We start from the raw sequence: 14,459 nt of genomic DNA on the forward strand, positions 1-14,459 counted from the left end.
ATAAATTACATCTCTCAAAGAAACGTAATGCCTTTAGCAGATGTTTCACATTAACGTTCCCAGTAGAGGGCTTTTATTGTGAAAGACGTGTACAGGAAGTGCTCATTCACAGCAGCTCAACATGATAAAAGGACGTTTAGTGAAACAGAACTAGATTAATGATAAACATTTATTTTCCAGATGTTCACTGGTGTCCTGAAGCACACGCCTCCTTCGGCCTCCTCCTCTGCAGCCTCCTCCTCCTCATTCTCCTCCTCGGACCAAAAGACTAACGCACAAACAGTTCCAACAATCCTTCGGGGTCACCTGGTCGTGGGCTCAAAGGACAGGCTCCGCCTCCTCACCCCCGTGGGCAGCACGACGTCCAATCACAGCGCGGCGGCCGGGGCTGCTAAGCACTCGGCCCTGCGACCTCCTTCCTCCCTGAGCGAGGAGGATGATGGAGGAGGAGGAGGAAGGGTGAAGAAGAAACGGAAGAAAAAGGACAAGAGAGAACGGGAGGTGGAGGAGAGGGAGAGCAGCAAACCAAAGAAACGGAAGGAGGAGAAGGAGGCCACGGCAGTCTCACTGAGGAGGAGCAAGGAGCCCAAGGAAGGAAAGGAGCGCAAGGAGCGTAGGAGCAAAGGGAAGGAGGCCAGGAAGGAGCTGAAGAATGTGTCGGGAGGTAAACCTTCAGGGGCCCCGGTGGCCCCCGGTCCTCTGGCTCCTGTCAAGGTCCCAGGAAAGAGAGGAAGGAAACCTAAAGTCAAGGTCCTTCCTCCTGTTCCCTCCTACCAAGGTAACTTCAGTCTATGTCCTCCATGTTTTTATTCTCCATGTTTTTATTCTCCATGTCCTTCATGAAGCTCACGGTCACATATATTAAGTTTATATACAGTGGTGGCCTGCAAAGCCTTCTCTGCTGGTCTAAACAGAATCACAAAGTTAGAGCTATTTTATAATTTTATATTTTTTCTTAAATACACTACATGTATTATAATTTATATAAATATTGTTCCCATTATCTTATGTTCTCATTGCACAGCTACTGTGCTCCTCAGCTGCTCTGCTTCAGTGCAGCTTGTTTTAAGTAGAGCTTTGATCCAATCAGAGTTCACCTCTGTGTCTCTAGGTAGAAGAGAGGCCCCAGGCCTGCAGACTCACCAGTGAATCCATGTGCAGGTTAAGTGAATGGGGACGACATTTTTAGCACTTTGCTTGGTGTAGATTATCTTTTTACCGAGCTTTGTTTTTTTAACACTCAATGTCTGAAGGAGGAGAAACAGATTAGTGAGTTGGGATTTAACCGTGAGATTAAACTCTTTGTCAACAAAGAAAGGAGGATGGAGTTTGTCTTTAAGTGAACAGCTTTTAGTAAGTGAACTGTGTTTGTTTTTTTACATTAATATCTGAATGTCCTCGAGTGTGTAGCAGAATGTGTGTTGCTGCTGTGTTGCTGGATTGATTTGTTGCTCTGTTGTCATGTGAACATATGTGACCGGTTCTTGTGAGTTTGTTCTTGTCATTGTGTTAATTATAGATTTGGACTGTATGCATTGTCCGTTAATTACCAAGCATACCATCATGCGCAGAGTTATTGTCTGGACAATTGAATCTGTTTGGGGTTTTGCGTTCTTTTACAAAGCAAGAATTATGGTCTGGAGAAATGGGGATTATGTGTTTGAATCAGTAGGAACAGCTGAACTCTGCGGGGAGAGTTCGTAGCTTGTTTGCTGCTGTTGTTTTCCCGTTAAGCTAGTTTAGCGTAGCCTCCCAGAAGTGCGGGGCCTCAGCTGTTTTTTTTTGTTGTTGTTTTAAGTTCGGGTTCAGAGGAACACAGACCGTTGTCTCCTACGTGAGCGCAGAAAACATTATATATCCACAATTTAAGCTTCTGCATTTTCCAAATGCACGAGTATTATTCAAACGTATCGTTGGGTTTGTAAGCCTCGTACGAACGGTTTAATATGAATACGTGAGATGTCACACCCCGAGAAACAAATAATAAGTGTAGCTGTGGCGTCATAATGAGGCTATTAGGAGGTTCAACTGTAGCAGGACAGCACTGAAGGCCCAGCTATAACATACACAGCCCGCCACTGATGTGTATATATGCGTGTGCGTGTATGTGTGTGTATATATATATATATATATATATACACACACACATATTAACTGCTCCTCTCATTCATCACCTCCTCATCTCTGATTAGTTTCACACGTTACTTCCTGTTTCCTGGCCTCTAATAGACGTGTGTGTGTGTGTGTGTGTTGGAACATTTCAGCACTAATTTAAAGTTACAGACGATAAATCTGTTCTTAAATATTCTTAAATCATGGTCAGACATGTGGATATTAATTCCTCTTATAAAGTGAGAGCTGATGAACCGAGGTGAGGCCGAATGTCTTTAAAATAATTAGATAATGAAATAATGTTTGAGTTATTTATCGGCTTTAATGAAGTGCTGATAAGTATGATGTAATCAATCATAATGACGTGAGAAGGATCAGGTTTGCAGGAAATGTTATTTTTTATGTATTATTAGGACTTTTCTGTCGTACTGGTATTTCTTCATAATAACACTTGTATTTCCTTCCTAGCATTAGCCACCTGTTAGCTAGAACAGCAACAGTGTCTGGATTGAGTCTTAATGACTGGTGATCATTATGGGATGGATTCCCGTGGGTCAGTCATTCGTTGTGTTCAGTTCCTCTGTCGGGAATCGAACCCACGTTTCTCTGTGAAGAGTCTGTTTTAGTGACTCATCATGTCCTCTGATGTGTCCTCTCTCCTCTCATGTCCTCTGATGTGTCCTCTCTCCTCTGTCTTCTCATGTCCTCTGATGTGTCCTCTCTCCTCTGCCTTCTCATGTCCTCTGATGTGTCCTCTCTCCTCTGTCTTCTCATGTCCTCTGATGTGTCCTCTCTCCTCTGCCTTCTCATGTCCTCTGATGTGTCCTCTCTCCTCTCATGTCCTCTGATGTGTCCTCTCTCCTCTGCCTTCTCATGTCCTCTGATGTGTCCTCTCTCCTCTCATGTCCTCTGATGTGTCCTATGTCCTCTCATGTGTCCTGTGTCCTATGTCCTCTGATGTGTCCTCTCTCCTCTGCCTTCTCATGTCCTCTGATGTGTCCTCTTTCTTCTGTCCTCTTCTCATGTCCTCTGATGTGTCCTCTTTCCTCTGTCCTCCTCTCATGTCCTCTGATGTGTCCTCTCTCCTCTGTCCTCCACAGCACCTCCTCCTGCTCCTGGTGTCCTCACTAAGGCCCAGAGCCACGGCAAGAACCACAGACAGACCAACAAGACCACGACCCCCTCAGCACCGAGACAGAGGGGCCGCAAACCCAGGTAAGACCTCGGTCCCGTCCCCTGTGTGGTCTTGATCTCCTCTGTAGAGTCCTGCTCCTCTATGAACCGTCATGAGTAGAAGTAGAGAGAACTAGAACACGGTTATGATGACATCAGTCATGAATAAAGAAAACAAACACAAGATGAATTTCTTTAAAAACGTGTTTTACAAAACTTGTAAAACACTGAAATCATTATATCCAACATTTCTATGTGTTACTAATGTTAGAGATAAACTGAGGCTCTGCATGTTTTATACATTAAACTATTCACATGTTTCAGCCTCTCCGCTTCTCTCCTCCTTCAGCCTCTCCTCTCCTCTCCTTCAGCCTCTCCTTCAGCCTCTCCTCCTTCAGTCTCTCCTCTCCTCCTTCAGCCTCTCCGCTTCTCTCCTTCAGCCTCTCCTCTCCTCCTTCAGCCTCTCCGCTTCTCTCCTTCAGCCTCTCCTCTCCTCCTTCAGCCTCTCCTCTCCTTCAGCCTCTCCTTCAGCCTCTCCTCCTTCAGTCTCTCCTCTCCTCCTTCAGCCTCTCCTCTCCTCTCCTTCAGCCTCTCCTTCAGCCTCTCCTCCTTCAGTCTCTCCTCTCCTCTCCTCCTTCAGCCTCTCCTCTCCTCCTTCAGCCTCTCCTCTCCTCTCCTCCTTCAGCCTCTCCTCTCCGCTTCTCTCCTCTCCTTCAGCCTCTCCTCTCCTCTCCTCTCCTCCTTCAGCCTCTCCTCGCCTCTCCTTCAGCCTCTCCTTCAGCCTCTCCTCCTTCAGTCTCTCCTCTCCTCTCCTCTCCTCCTTCAGCCTCTCCTCTCCTCTCCTTCAGCCTCTCCTTCAGCCTCTCCTCCTTCAACCTCTCCTCTCCGCTTCTCTCCTCTCCTTCAGCCTCTCCTCTCCTCTCCTCCTTCAGCCTCTCCTCCTTCAGTCTCTCCTCTCCTCTCCTCTCCTCCTTCAGCCTCTCCTCTCCTCTCCTTCAGCCTCTCCTTCAGCCTCTCCTCCTTCAGCCTCTCCTCTCCGCTTCTCTCCTCTCCTTCAGCCTCTCCTCTCCTCTCCTCCTTCAGCCTCTCCTCTCCTCTCCTTCAGCCTCACCTCCTTCAGTCTCTCCTCTCCGCTTCTCTCCTCTCCTTCAGTCTCTCCTCTCCTCTCCGCTTCTCTCCTCTCCTTCAGCCTCTCCTCCTTCAGTCTCTCCTCTCCGCTTCTCTCCTCTTCTCTCCTCTCCGCTTCTCTCCTCTTCTCTCCTCTCCTTCAGCCTCTCCTTCAGCCTCTCCTCCTTCAACCTCTCCTCTCCGCTTCTCTCCTCTCCTTCAGCCTCTCCTCCTTCAGTCTCTCCTCTCCTCTCTGCTTCTCTCCTCTCCTCTCCTTCAACCTCTCCTCTCCTCTCCTTCAGCCTCTCCTCTCCTCTCCTTCAGCCTCTCCTTCAGCCTCTCCTCCTTCAGTCTCTCCTCTCCGCTTCTCTCCTCTTCTCTCCTCTCCTTCAGCCTCTTCTCTCCTCTCCTCCCCTCCTCCACTCGTTGAGGAATCGCTCTTCGTCGCTGCTTTACAGCTGAAGCTGTGTTCTTGTTCTGGAACTTTCAACATTACATGTGTTGCACATATCAAGCACACGGGTTGTACAGCATCGTTGGCAGTGAAAGCAAATGACAAACAGATATACTAGTTGAATGAACACATAATGAGAACATGTAGAATAAAATGTTTTTGATGAGATATCCGTTTATATTATTCTTTTAGCTTCTTCTTCGATAAACAAAGTCGTTTTTGGAGATTGTTTAAAGAAAAGCTGAACTTTTTTCAACCTGACGGTGGTTTTGTGGTTCGGAGGGTGAACGGTTTTATTTAGTCTTTTCTTTATATCAGTGACATCATGAACGAGTCAAACACGGGTCACATGTTCAGTGAAGTGGTTCTCCTCTTCCTCCTCTTCATCACTGAATGGAGCTTCCTGTTCATTTAAATCTGTCAATGACTGAGACCTCACATTCATCTAAAGAGGCTCAGACATGAGGTGTCTGCTGGTCCTCTGTCCATCAAACCACAGTGAGGAGAGGACTCACCCTCTATAAACCTGATGGTTCCTCCTCATTGTTCTCCTCCTCTCAGAGATCCTGGAGCAGCGCCGCTGGAGAAGAAGAAGAAAGGGAAGAGGAGAAACCAGGAGCAGGCTGTCCAGGAGGGGGGGGGGGACAGCGATGACACTACCTCAACCTCAGCCCTCACCATGGGGGGGGAGGACAGCCAGGACGTCCTGGACATCACGGTGAGTCATGGACATGTATATCTATAATATATTTATATTTATGTAAATGATGATGTACACACAGGGTTAGTTAAAGGAGACTTTTACATGATAACTGAAGCAGCAGCAGCATCTTCTCTGACACAGGAAGATGAAGATATCAGTGAACCACATTTAGTTTCATTACTAATACACATTCGAACAATTATTACAACAAACAATAATGGACGTTATGTTCAGTTTACATCGATCTGATCATTTATTAACAAAACATTTGTCTGGTTTTCATGTCTTTGTATTTATCTTTTTCTTTCCTTTCTTTCTCTTCTTATGTCCTCTCATGTCCTATGTCCTCCTCTCATGTCCTCATATCCTCCTCTCATGTCCTCATGTCCTCCTCTCATGTCCTCATGCCCTCCTCTCATGTCCTCATGCCCTCCTCTCATGTCCTCATGCCCTCCTCTCATGTCCTCCCCTAATGTCCTTCTCTCTTGTCCTCCCCTCATGTCCTCTTCTCATGTCCTTCTCTCATGTCCTCCCCTCATGTCCTCCTCTCATGTCCTCTTCTCTTGTCCTCCCCTCATGTCCTCTTCTCATGTCCTCCCCTTGTCTCATGTCCTCCCCTCTTGTCATGTCCTCTCATGTCCTCCCCTCATATGTCCTCTCATGCCCTCCTCTCATGTCTCATGTCCTCTGTCCTTCTCTCATGTCCTCTCATGTCCTCCCCTAATGCCCTCCTCTCATGTCCTCATGTCCTCCTCTCATGTCCTCATGCCCTCCTCTCATGTCCTCATGTCCTCCTCTCATGTCCTCATGTCCTCCTCTCATGTCCTCATGTCCTCCTCTCATGTCCTCATGCCCTCCTCTCATGTCCTCATGCCCTCCTCTCATGTCCTCATGTCCTCCTCTCATGTCCTCCCCTAATGTCCTTCTCTCTTGTCCTCCCCTCATGTCCTCTTCTCATGTCCTTCTCTCATGTCCTCCCCTCATGTCCTCTCATGTCCTCTTCTCTTGTCCTCCCCTCATGTCCTCTTCTCATGTCCTCCCCTTGTCTCATGTCCTCCCCTCATATGTCCTCTCATGCCCTCCTCTCATGTCTCATGTCCTCTGTCCTTCTCTCATGTCCTCTCATGTCCTCCCCTAATGTCCTTCTCTCATGTCCTCTCATGTCTCATGTCCTCCCCTAATGTCCTTCTCTCATGTCCTCTCATGTCTCATGTCCTCCCCTAATGTCCTTCTCTCATGTCATGTCCTCATGTCCTCCTCTCATGTCCTCTCATGTCCTCTCTTCTTCTTCTTCTTGCTCCTGTAGAAGCGTCGTTCAGGCCGCCAGGTGAAGAGGAGGAAGTATAACGAGGACCTGGACTTTAAGGTGGTGGATGATGATGGAGAGACGATAGCTGTTCTAGGAGCCGGTCGTATCTCAGCTCTGAACGCTACAGCTCTGGCCTGGCAGACCGAGGTGAGGAAGACTACTGCTGCTTCCTCCTTTACTCTCTGTAGCTCAGCGACGATGATGATGATGATGATGATGATGACACACGCTGATCTCTTCTGTCTTCTTCTTCCTCAGGAACCTCCTGAAGATGAAGCCAACATCATCGAGAAGATTCTGTCTGTCAGACCAGTGAAGAAAGAGGTGAGACACACACACACACACACACACAGAGACTCACACTGAGACACACACAGAGACACACACAGACACACACTGAGACACACACAGACACACACTGAGACACACACAGAGACACACACACACACTGAGACACACACAGAGACACACAGAGACTCACACTGAGACACACACACACACACACACACAGACACACACTGAGACACACACAGAGACACACACACACACAGAGAAACACACACATACACTCAGAGACACACACAGAGACAGAGACACACACACACAGAGACACACAGAGACACACACTGAGACACACACTGAGACACACACAGCGAAACACACACATACACTCAGAGACACACACAGAGACAGAGACACACACACACAGAGACACACACAGAGACACACACAGAGACACACACTGAGACACACACAGCGAAACACACACATACACTCAGAGACACACACAGAGACAGAGACACACACACACAGAGACACACACAGAGACACACACAGAGACTCACACTGAGACTCACACTGAGACACACAGAGACACACACAGACACACTGAGACTCACACTGACACACACACACACAGAGACACACACACACAGAGACACACACACACACACACTCTTCACGTGTTGATTGTTCATTATTATTTCATATGATATATTATTGTTATTTCTCCTCCTCTTCCTCACTAGACTTCATCATCAGAGGACCAATCAGAGGAGGCCGAGGAGTTTTATGTCAAGTACAGAAACTTGTGAGTTTCATCAGAATGTTGTTATGAGTTCAGTGTTGAAGGCTCAGTTAGTCTCTCCTGTGTTCTGCTCAGACCAGGTTTAGTGGTCCGGTTAAAGGACTCACAGCAGGTGGTCTGTGGACCAGCTGTGGGTCTCTGTCCTGGTGCCCTTGAGCAAGGCTGAGGTCGTCCTGTGCGGCTGACTGTGTGATCAAACGGGGTGATTTTATTACACGTGAAGGTGAAGCTAACACCTGGTTCAACACCTGAAACACCTTCACGTGACCCAGGACTCTCCTGACCCGGTCCTGTAGATCTACCAGCAGGTGGACTCTGTGGTTCTGCTGGCTGCTGGTCTCTGGACTGTAAACCTCTGTGGTCTCATAGCAACAACAGCTTTGTTTCCCATCGACTAACAATCGGTGAGAACATGAGAGAACATGTGAGGACATGAGAGAACATGTGAGAACATGTGAGAACATGAGAGAACATGAGAGAACATGTGAGGACATGTGAGAACATGTGAGAACATGTGAGGACATGAGAGAACATGTGAGAACATGTGAGAACATGAGAGAACATGAGAGAACATGTGAGGACATGTGAGAACATGTGAGAACATGAGAGAACATGTGAGAACATGAGAGAACATGTGAGGACATGTGAGGACATGTGAGGACATGTGAGGACATGTGAGAACATGTGAGGACATGTGAGAACATGTGAGGACATGTGAGGACATGTGAGGACATGTGAGAACATGTGAGGACATGTGAGGACATGTGAGAACATGTGAGAACATGTGAGAACATGTGAGGACATGTGAGGACATGTGAGAACATGTGAGGACATGTGAGGACATGTGAGAACATGTGAGGACATGTGAGGACATGTGAGAACATGTGAGGACATGTGAGAACATGTGAGGACATGTGAGGACATGTGAGGACATGTGAGGACATGTGAGAACATGTGAGGACATGTGAGGACATGTGAGAACATGTGAGGACATGTGAGAACATGTGAGAACATGTGAGGACATGTGAGAACATGTGAGGACATGTGAGAACATGTGAGAACATGAGAGAACATGTGAGGACATGTGAGGACATGTGAGGACATGTGAGAACATGTGAGGACATGTGAGAACATGTGAGGACATGTGAGGACATGTGAGGACATGTGAGAACATGTGAGAACATGTGAGGACATGTGAGGACATGTGAGAACATGTGAGAACATGTGAGGACATGTGAGGACATGTGAGGACATGTGAGGACATGTGAGGACATGTGAGGACATGTGAGAACATGTGAGGACATGTGAGAACATGTGAGGACATGTGAGAACATGTGAGGACATGTGAGAACATGTGAGGACATGTGAGAACATGTGAGGACATGTGAGGACATGTGAGAACATGTGAGAACATGTGAGAACATGTGAGGACATGTGAGAACATGTGAGGACATGTGAGGACATGTGAGGACATGTGAGAACATGAGAGAACGTCCTCGTGCTTCATGCTTCCTGTTCTGTAGGAACGTGTGTGTGCTGCAATGAGAAGATCCACAGCACATCTGTTGAAGCCTGCTTTGCTTCTGCTGCTTTGTGTTTTCACGTTGTTGCTGAATGCTAGTCATGAGCTCCTGGTTGTTAACTCTGCAGAACCTGGTCTGAACAGAGGAACCAGGATATTTATCCACGTGGACCTATTAGTGAAGAAGAGAGTGGTAGAAGTTACTAGTTATTAGGAACTAATCACACATGTTCCACCAAACTAACTCTACTGCTGTCTGTTTCAGTTCCTACCTTCACTGTAAGTGGGCCACTCTGGAGGAGCTGGAGAAAGATCCCAGAATCCAACAGAAGATCAAACGCTTCAGGACCAAACAGGCCCAGATGAAGCACCTGTTCACCGAGGTGAGCCTTCTCCTCCTTCCTGTTAGCAGAACGTGATCAGGTGTTAATGAAGGACTCACAGTCAGTCAGAGCTGCTGCAACGTGTTGAAAGTCTTTAAAGGAACAACAGGTCAACTCCAGCCTGCTGTCACCACCACAACACAGAAGCCTCGCCCTCCTGGTGTCAGTCTCTGTCAAAGCGTTTCACAATGTGAAAGACAGTAGTGGTGTGTTGAAGTCTGTAGGACACCTACAAGTATTAATACCAGTTGTGTTGCGAGTGTTTTCTATCTCTCTTCACATGAACAGTGATTCTACCTCTCAAAACAGAAGAGTCTGTTTGGGTTACTGTGAGACCCTTTAAAGCTCAGCTGTCTGCACTGATAGAAGTCAGACACACAGCATGGAACAGTGGTTCAATAACGATGAGGAGAAACATAACTAAACACTGCTGTTCAATTATGAAAAGAAAAACATTTAATAAGAATAATAGTCACTGCTGGTTTTTAGCTTATTTTACATTCTATCAAAATGAATCAACAACGTTTTGTTGTCTCTCCGTCCCGTCTTCCAGGCCGATGAGGACATGTTTAACCCGGACTATGTGGAGGTGGACAGAGTCCTGGAGGTGGCTGTCACCACGGACACTGAGACTGGAGAGGTAGGTAGCACATGAACACAGCAGTGATAATGCCAGCTAACGGCAGGTAACGCCGGCTAACGTCAGGTAACGGCAGCTAACGCCGGCTAACGTCAGGTAACGGCAGCTATAGCCGGCTAACGTCAGGTAACGGCAGCTAACGCCGGCTAACGTCAGGTAATGGCAGCTATAGCCGGCTAACGTCAGGTAACGGCAGCTAACGCCGGCTAACGTCAGGTAATGGCAGCTATAGCCGGCTAACGTCAGGTAACGGCAGCTAACGCCGGCTAACGTCAGGTAATGGCAGCTATAGCCGGCTAACGTCAGGTAACGGCAGCTAACGCCGGCTAACGTCAGGTAACGGCAGCTATAGCCGGCTAACGTCAGGTAACGGCAGCTAACGCCGGCTAACGTCAGGTAACGGCAGCTAACGCCGGCTAACGTCAGGTAACGGCAGCTAACGCCGGCTAACGTCAGGTAATGGCAGCTATAGCCGGCTAACGTCAGGTAACGGCAGCTATAGCCGGCTAACGTCAGGTAACAACAGCTAACGCCAGGTAACGCCGGGTAACAACAGGTTACGTAAAGTTACACCGTGTAACGCCGTGTAACGCCATGTAACAAAAGCTAACACCAGGTAACACCGTGTGTTGTAGGAGGTCACCCACTACCTGGTGAAGTGGTCCAGTCTCTCATACGAGGAGGCGACCTGGGAGCTGCAGGAGGACCTGGACCCAGAGAAGATCAAAGAGTTTGAGGAGATCCAGAAACTGCCACCAGACCTCAGACACATGGTGAGTAGAAACATGAGTCCAGAGGAGAAGAAGGAGAACCTGAACACACAACACGATGATCTCAGACTACCACATATATGGCACTTTATAAATGGTTTTATAAGTAGTACAGTAGAAGTATATGGACACAGTTGTGATTACTATTCACACACCATATCTATAAAGTGAGAGGGGAAGTATTTATTTACCAATGCATTGTAACAGCAGCAGAGCTCAGATATGACTCTCCCCCTCATTCGCTCCGTCAGCTGATGTTTGTTTTGTTCTAACTCGTCTGCAGAGACTCACTCGTCTGCGTCAGTCAACACAGAAGCTGCAGCATCACGTAGATTAAAGGAAATATGCTGTTTTATGACATCTTAATAATGCCCACAAAGTTGTGAATGTGTTGCTTTTCCAGCTGGAGAACCAGCTGCTAAAAACACATCAAGTGACCTGATTGAACTGCTGCAAAGATCTGGAGATGTGGGCGGCGATAAACACATAAATATTAGATAAATAGTGAGCAGAACATCTAGAGTTAAGATCAAAGAAAAAGGGAACAATGACAACCTGTTCTTTCTGCATCCCTCAGAGTCTCCATCTTGGTCGTGATTTTACTTTGTTCTTATGAGTTTAAACGTCATCAGAACGGTGAGGTTCTCTTTCTGCTGGTTTTCTGTTTGGTGTTGGAGGTGAAACTCAGGTTTTCAGAGTCAAAGACCTCTTTAGGTGTGTGCTAGTTTATCTCCTTTTGTGCTGGAACCAAAAGAACCAAGTAGTTCTAACGTCTGACATTCTGCTCGTTCTCTTGTTGGATCTTTTCCATCATATCTGATAAACGGTGTTTGTTGTGTTCATGTTGCAGGAGCGTCCTCCTCCAGAGAAATGGCAGAAGCTGGACCGCTGCAGAGGTTACAGGAATGGAAACCAGCTCAGAGAATACCAGTTAGAGGGAATGAACTGGTTACTGTTCAACTGGTACAACAGGTGAGCACTGCCCACACACACACACACACTCTCTGTCCTGTGTCCTCCCTGTCCTCTGTGTCCTCCCTGTCCTCTGTGTCCTCTCTATCCTCCCTGTCCTCTGTCCTCTCTGTCCTCCCTGTCCTCTGTGTCCTCCCTGTCCTCTCTGTCCTCCCTGTCCTCTGTCCTCTCTATCCTCTCTGTCCTCTGTCCTCTCTGTGCTCCCTGTCCTCTGTCCTCTCTGTGTCCTCTCTGTCCTCTGTGTCCTCTGTCCTCTCTATGCTCCCTGTCCTCTGTGTTATTTGTGTCCTCTCTGTCCTCTCTATGCTCCATGTCCTCTGTGTTATTTGTGTCCTCTCTGTCCTCTGTGTCCTCTGTCCTCTCTGTCCTCTCTGTGTCCTCCCTGTCCTCTGTGTCCTCTGTCCTCTCTGTGTCCTCCCTGTCCTCTGTGTCCTCTGTCCTCTCTGTCCTCTCTGTGTCCTCCCTGTCCTCTGTGTCCTCTGTCCTCTCTGTGTCCTCCCTGTCCTCTGTGTCCTCTGTCCTCTCTGTCCTCTCTATGCTCCCTGTCCTCTGTGTTATTTGTGTCCTCTCTGTCCTCTGTGTCCTCTCTCACTGTCTCCGTCTCTCTTCTAGAAAAAACTGCATCCTGGCAGATGAGATGGGTTTGGGAAAGACCATCCAGTCCATCACGTTCCTTTACGAGATCTTCAGCATGGGGATCCGCGGGCCCTTCCTCATCATCGCTCCTCTGTCCACCATCACCAACTGGGAGAGGGAGTTTAGAACGTGGACGCACATGAACGTCATCGTGTACCACGGCTCTCAGATCAGCCGTCAGATGATCCTGCAGTACGAGATGTTCTACAGAGACCCGCAGGTAACGTTCTACACAGAGACCAGGTTCTAGAGTAGGGACAAGGTTTTAGTAGATAAAGTAGGGACAAGGTTTTCGTTTATCAAGTAGGGACGAGGTTCTAGAGTAGGGACGAGGTTTTAGTAGATAAAGTAGGGACAAGGTTTTCGTTTATAAAGTAGGGATGAAGTTTTAGTAGATAAAGTAGGGACGAGGTTCTAGAGTAGGGACAAGGTTTTCGTTTATAAAGTAGGGACGAGGTTTTAGTAGATAGAGTAGGGACGAGGTTATAGAGTAGGGACGAGGTTTTAGAGTAGGGACCAGGTTATAGAGTAGGGACGAGGTTTTAGAGTAGGGACGAGGTTCTAGAGTAGGGACGAGGTTCTAGAGTAGGGACGAGGTTATAGAGTAGGGACGAGGTTTTAGAGTAGGGACGAGGTTCTAGAGTAGGGACGAGGTTATAGAGTAGGGACCAGGTTATAGAGTAGGGACGAGGTTTTAGTAGATAAAGTAGGGACGAAGTTCTAGAGTAGGGACCAGGTTATAGAGTAGGGACGAGGTTTTAGAGTAGGGACGAGGTTTTAGAGTAGGGGCGAGGTTTTTGTTGATAAAGTAGGGCGGTCCACTCTTCATCCCTTTATGAACCTTTCAACTCAGGGGAACACCATACCCGGTGTGCTGAAGTTCCACGGGCTGATCACCACCTTCGAGATGATCATGGCCGACTGTCCCGACTTGAGGAAGCTCCACTGGCGCTGCGTGGTGATCGACGAAGCTCACCGCCTGAAAAACAGGAACTGCAAACTGCTGGAGGGGCTGAAACTCATGAACCTGGTCAGTCTGGGTTTGAGTGGGAGGGTCCTAACACATGGTTGATCACGTCTAAATAAGTCAAAGTGGAACATTAACATGCTTTTCTCAACATGTTCCAGAGGTGGATGACTTGTTGGACTCTTGCATTCCTTCAAACACCTTCTCTAAAAGATATTTGTTCATAGCCAGAAACCTGTTGATATCTAAGTCCTTCAAGTGTCTCCACTCATTGGTCTGTGTGTTTGTATGTCGTCTGGTTTGCTTGTTGTAATGGTTCTCGGTTCATCTAGAGCAGCAGGTTCTAAAGAAGTCTCTTGTCTCCTAACAGGAAGACAAGGTTCTGTTGACAGGAACCCCTCTGCAAAACTCAGTGGAGGAGTTGTTCAGCCTGCTGAACTTCCTGGAGCCGCTGCAGTTTCCTTCAGAAAGCACTTTCCTGGAAGAGTTCGGAGACCTGAAGACAGACGAGCAGGTGAGTTTTCATCGTAGATACACGGAGCTCATCACAGCGACAGGAAGTAGAGTTTGTAGGAAATGTTTCAGCAGCTCTGAGTCTCTGGGCCTTTCTCAATACCCAAGTTC

At 47.6% G+C, this 14,459-nt stretch overlaps 1 protein-coding gene across 1 annotated transcript in view; it reads left to right on the forward strand.

The window, feature by feature from the left end:
* Positions 1-14,459, forward strand: part of chd6 (chromodomain helicase DNA binding protein 6) — a 47,966-nt gene that overhangs the window by 8,450 nt on the left and 25,057 nt on the right. Inside the window, 13 exon segments of the mRNA XM_079156639.1 lie at positions 181-778; positions 3,213-3,327; positions 5,408-5,564; positions 6,856-7,005; positions 7,117-7,182; positions 7,887-7,948; positions 9,733-9,850; positions 10,404-10,490; positions 11,126-11,263; positions 12,111-12,232; positions 12,845-13,088; positions 13,722-13,898; positions 14,206-14,349. Of these exon segments, the coding sequence (XP_079012765.1) occupies positions 181-778; positions 3,213-3,327; positions 5,408-5,564; positions 6,856-7,005; positions 7,117-7,182; positions 7,887-7,948; positions 9,733-9,850; positions 10,404-10,490; positions 11,126-11,263; positions 12,111-12,232; positions 12,845-13,088; positions 13,722-13,898; positions 14,206-14,349 (2,178 nt within the window).

This window comes from Pholis gunnellus (genome assembly GCF_910591455.1).
Source record: "Pholis gunnellus genome assembly, chromosome: 3".
Classification (NCBI taxonomy): Eukaryota; Metazoa; Chordata; class Actinopteri; order Perciformes; family Pholidae; genus Pholis; species Pholis gunnellus.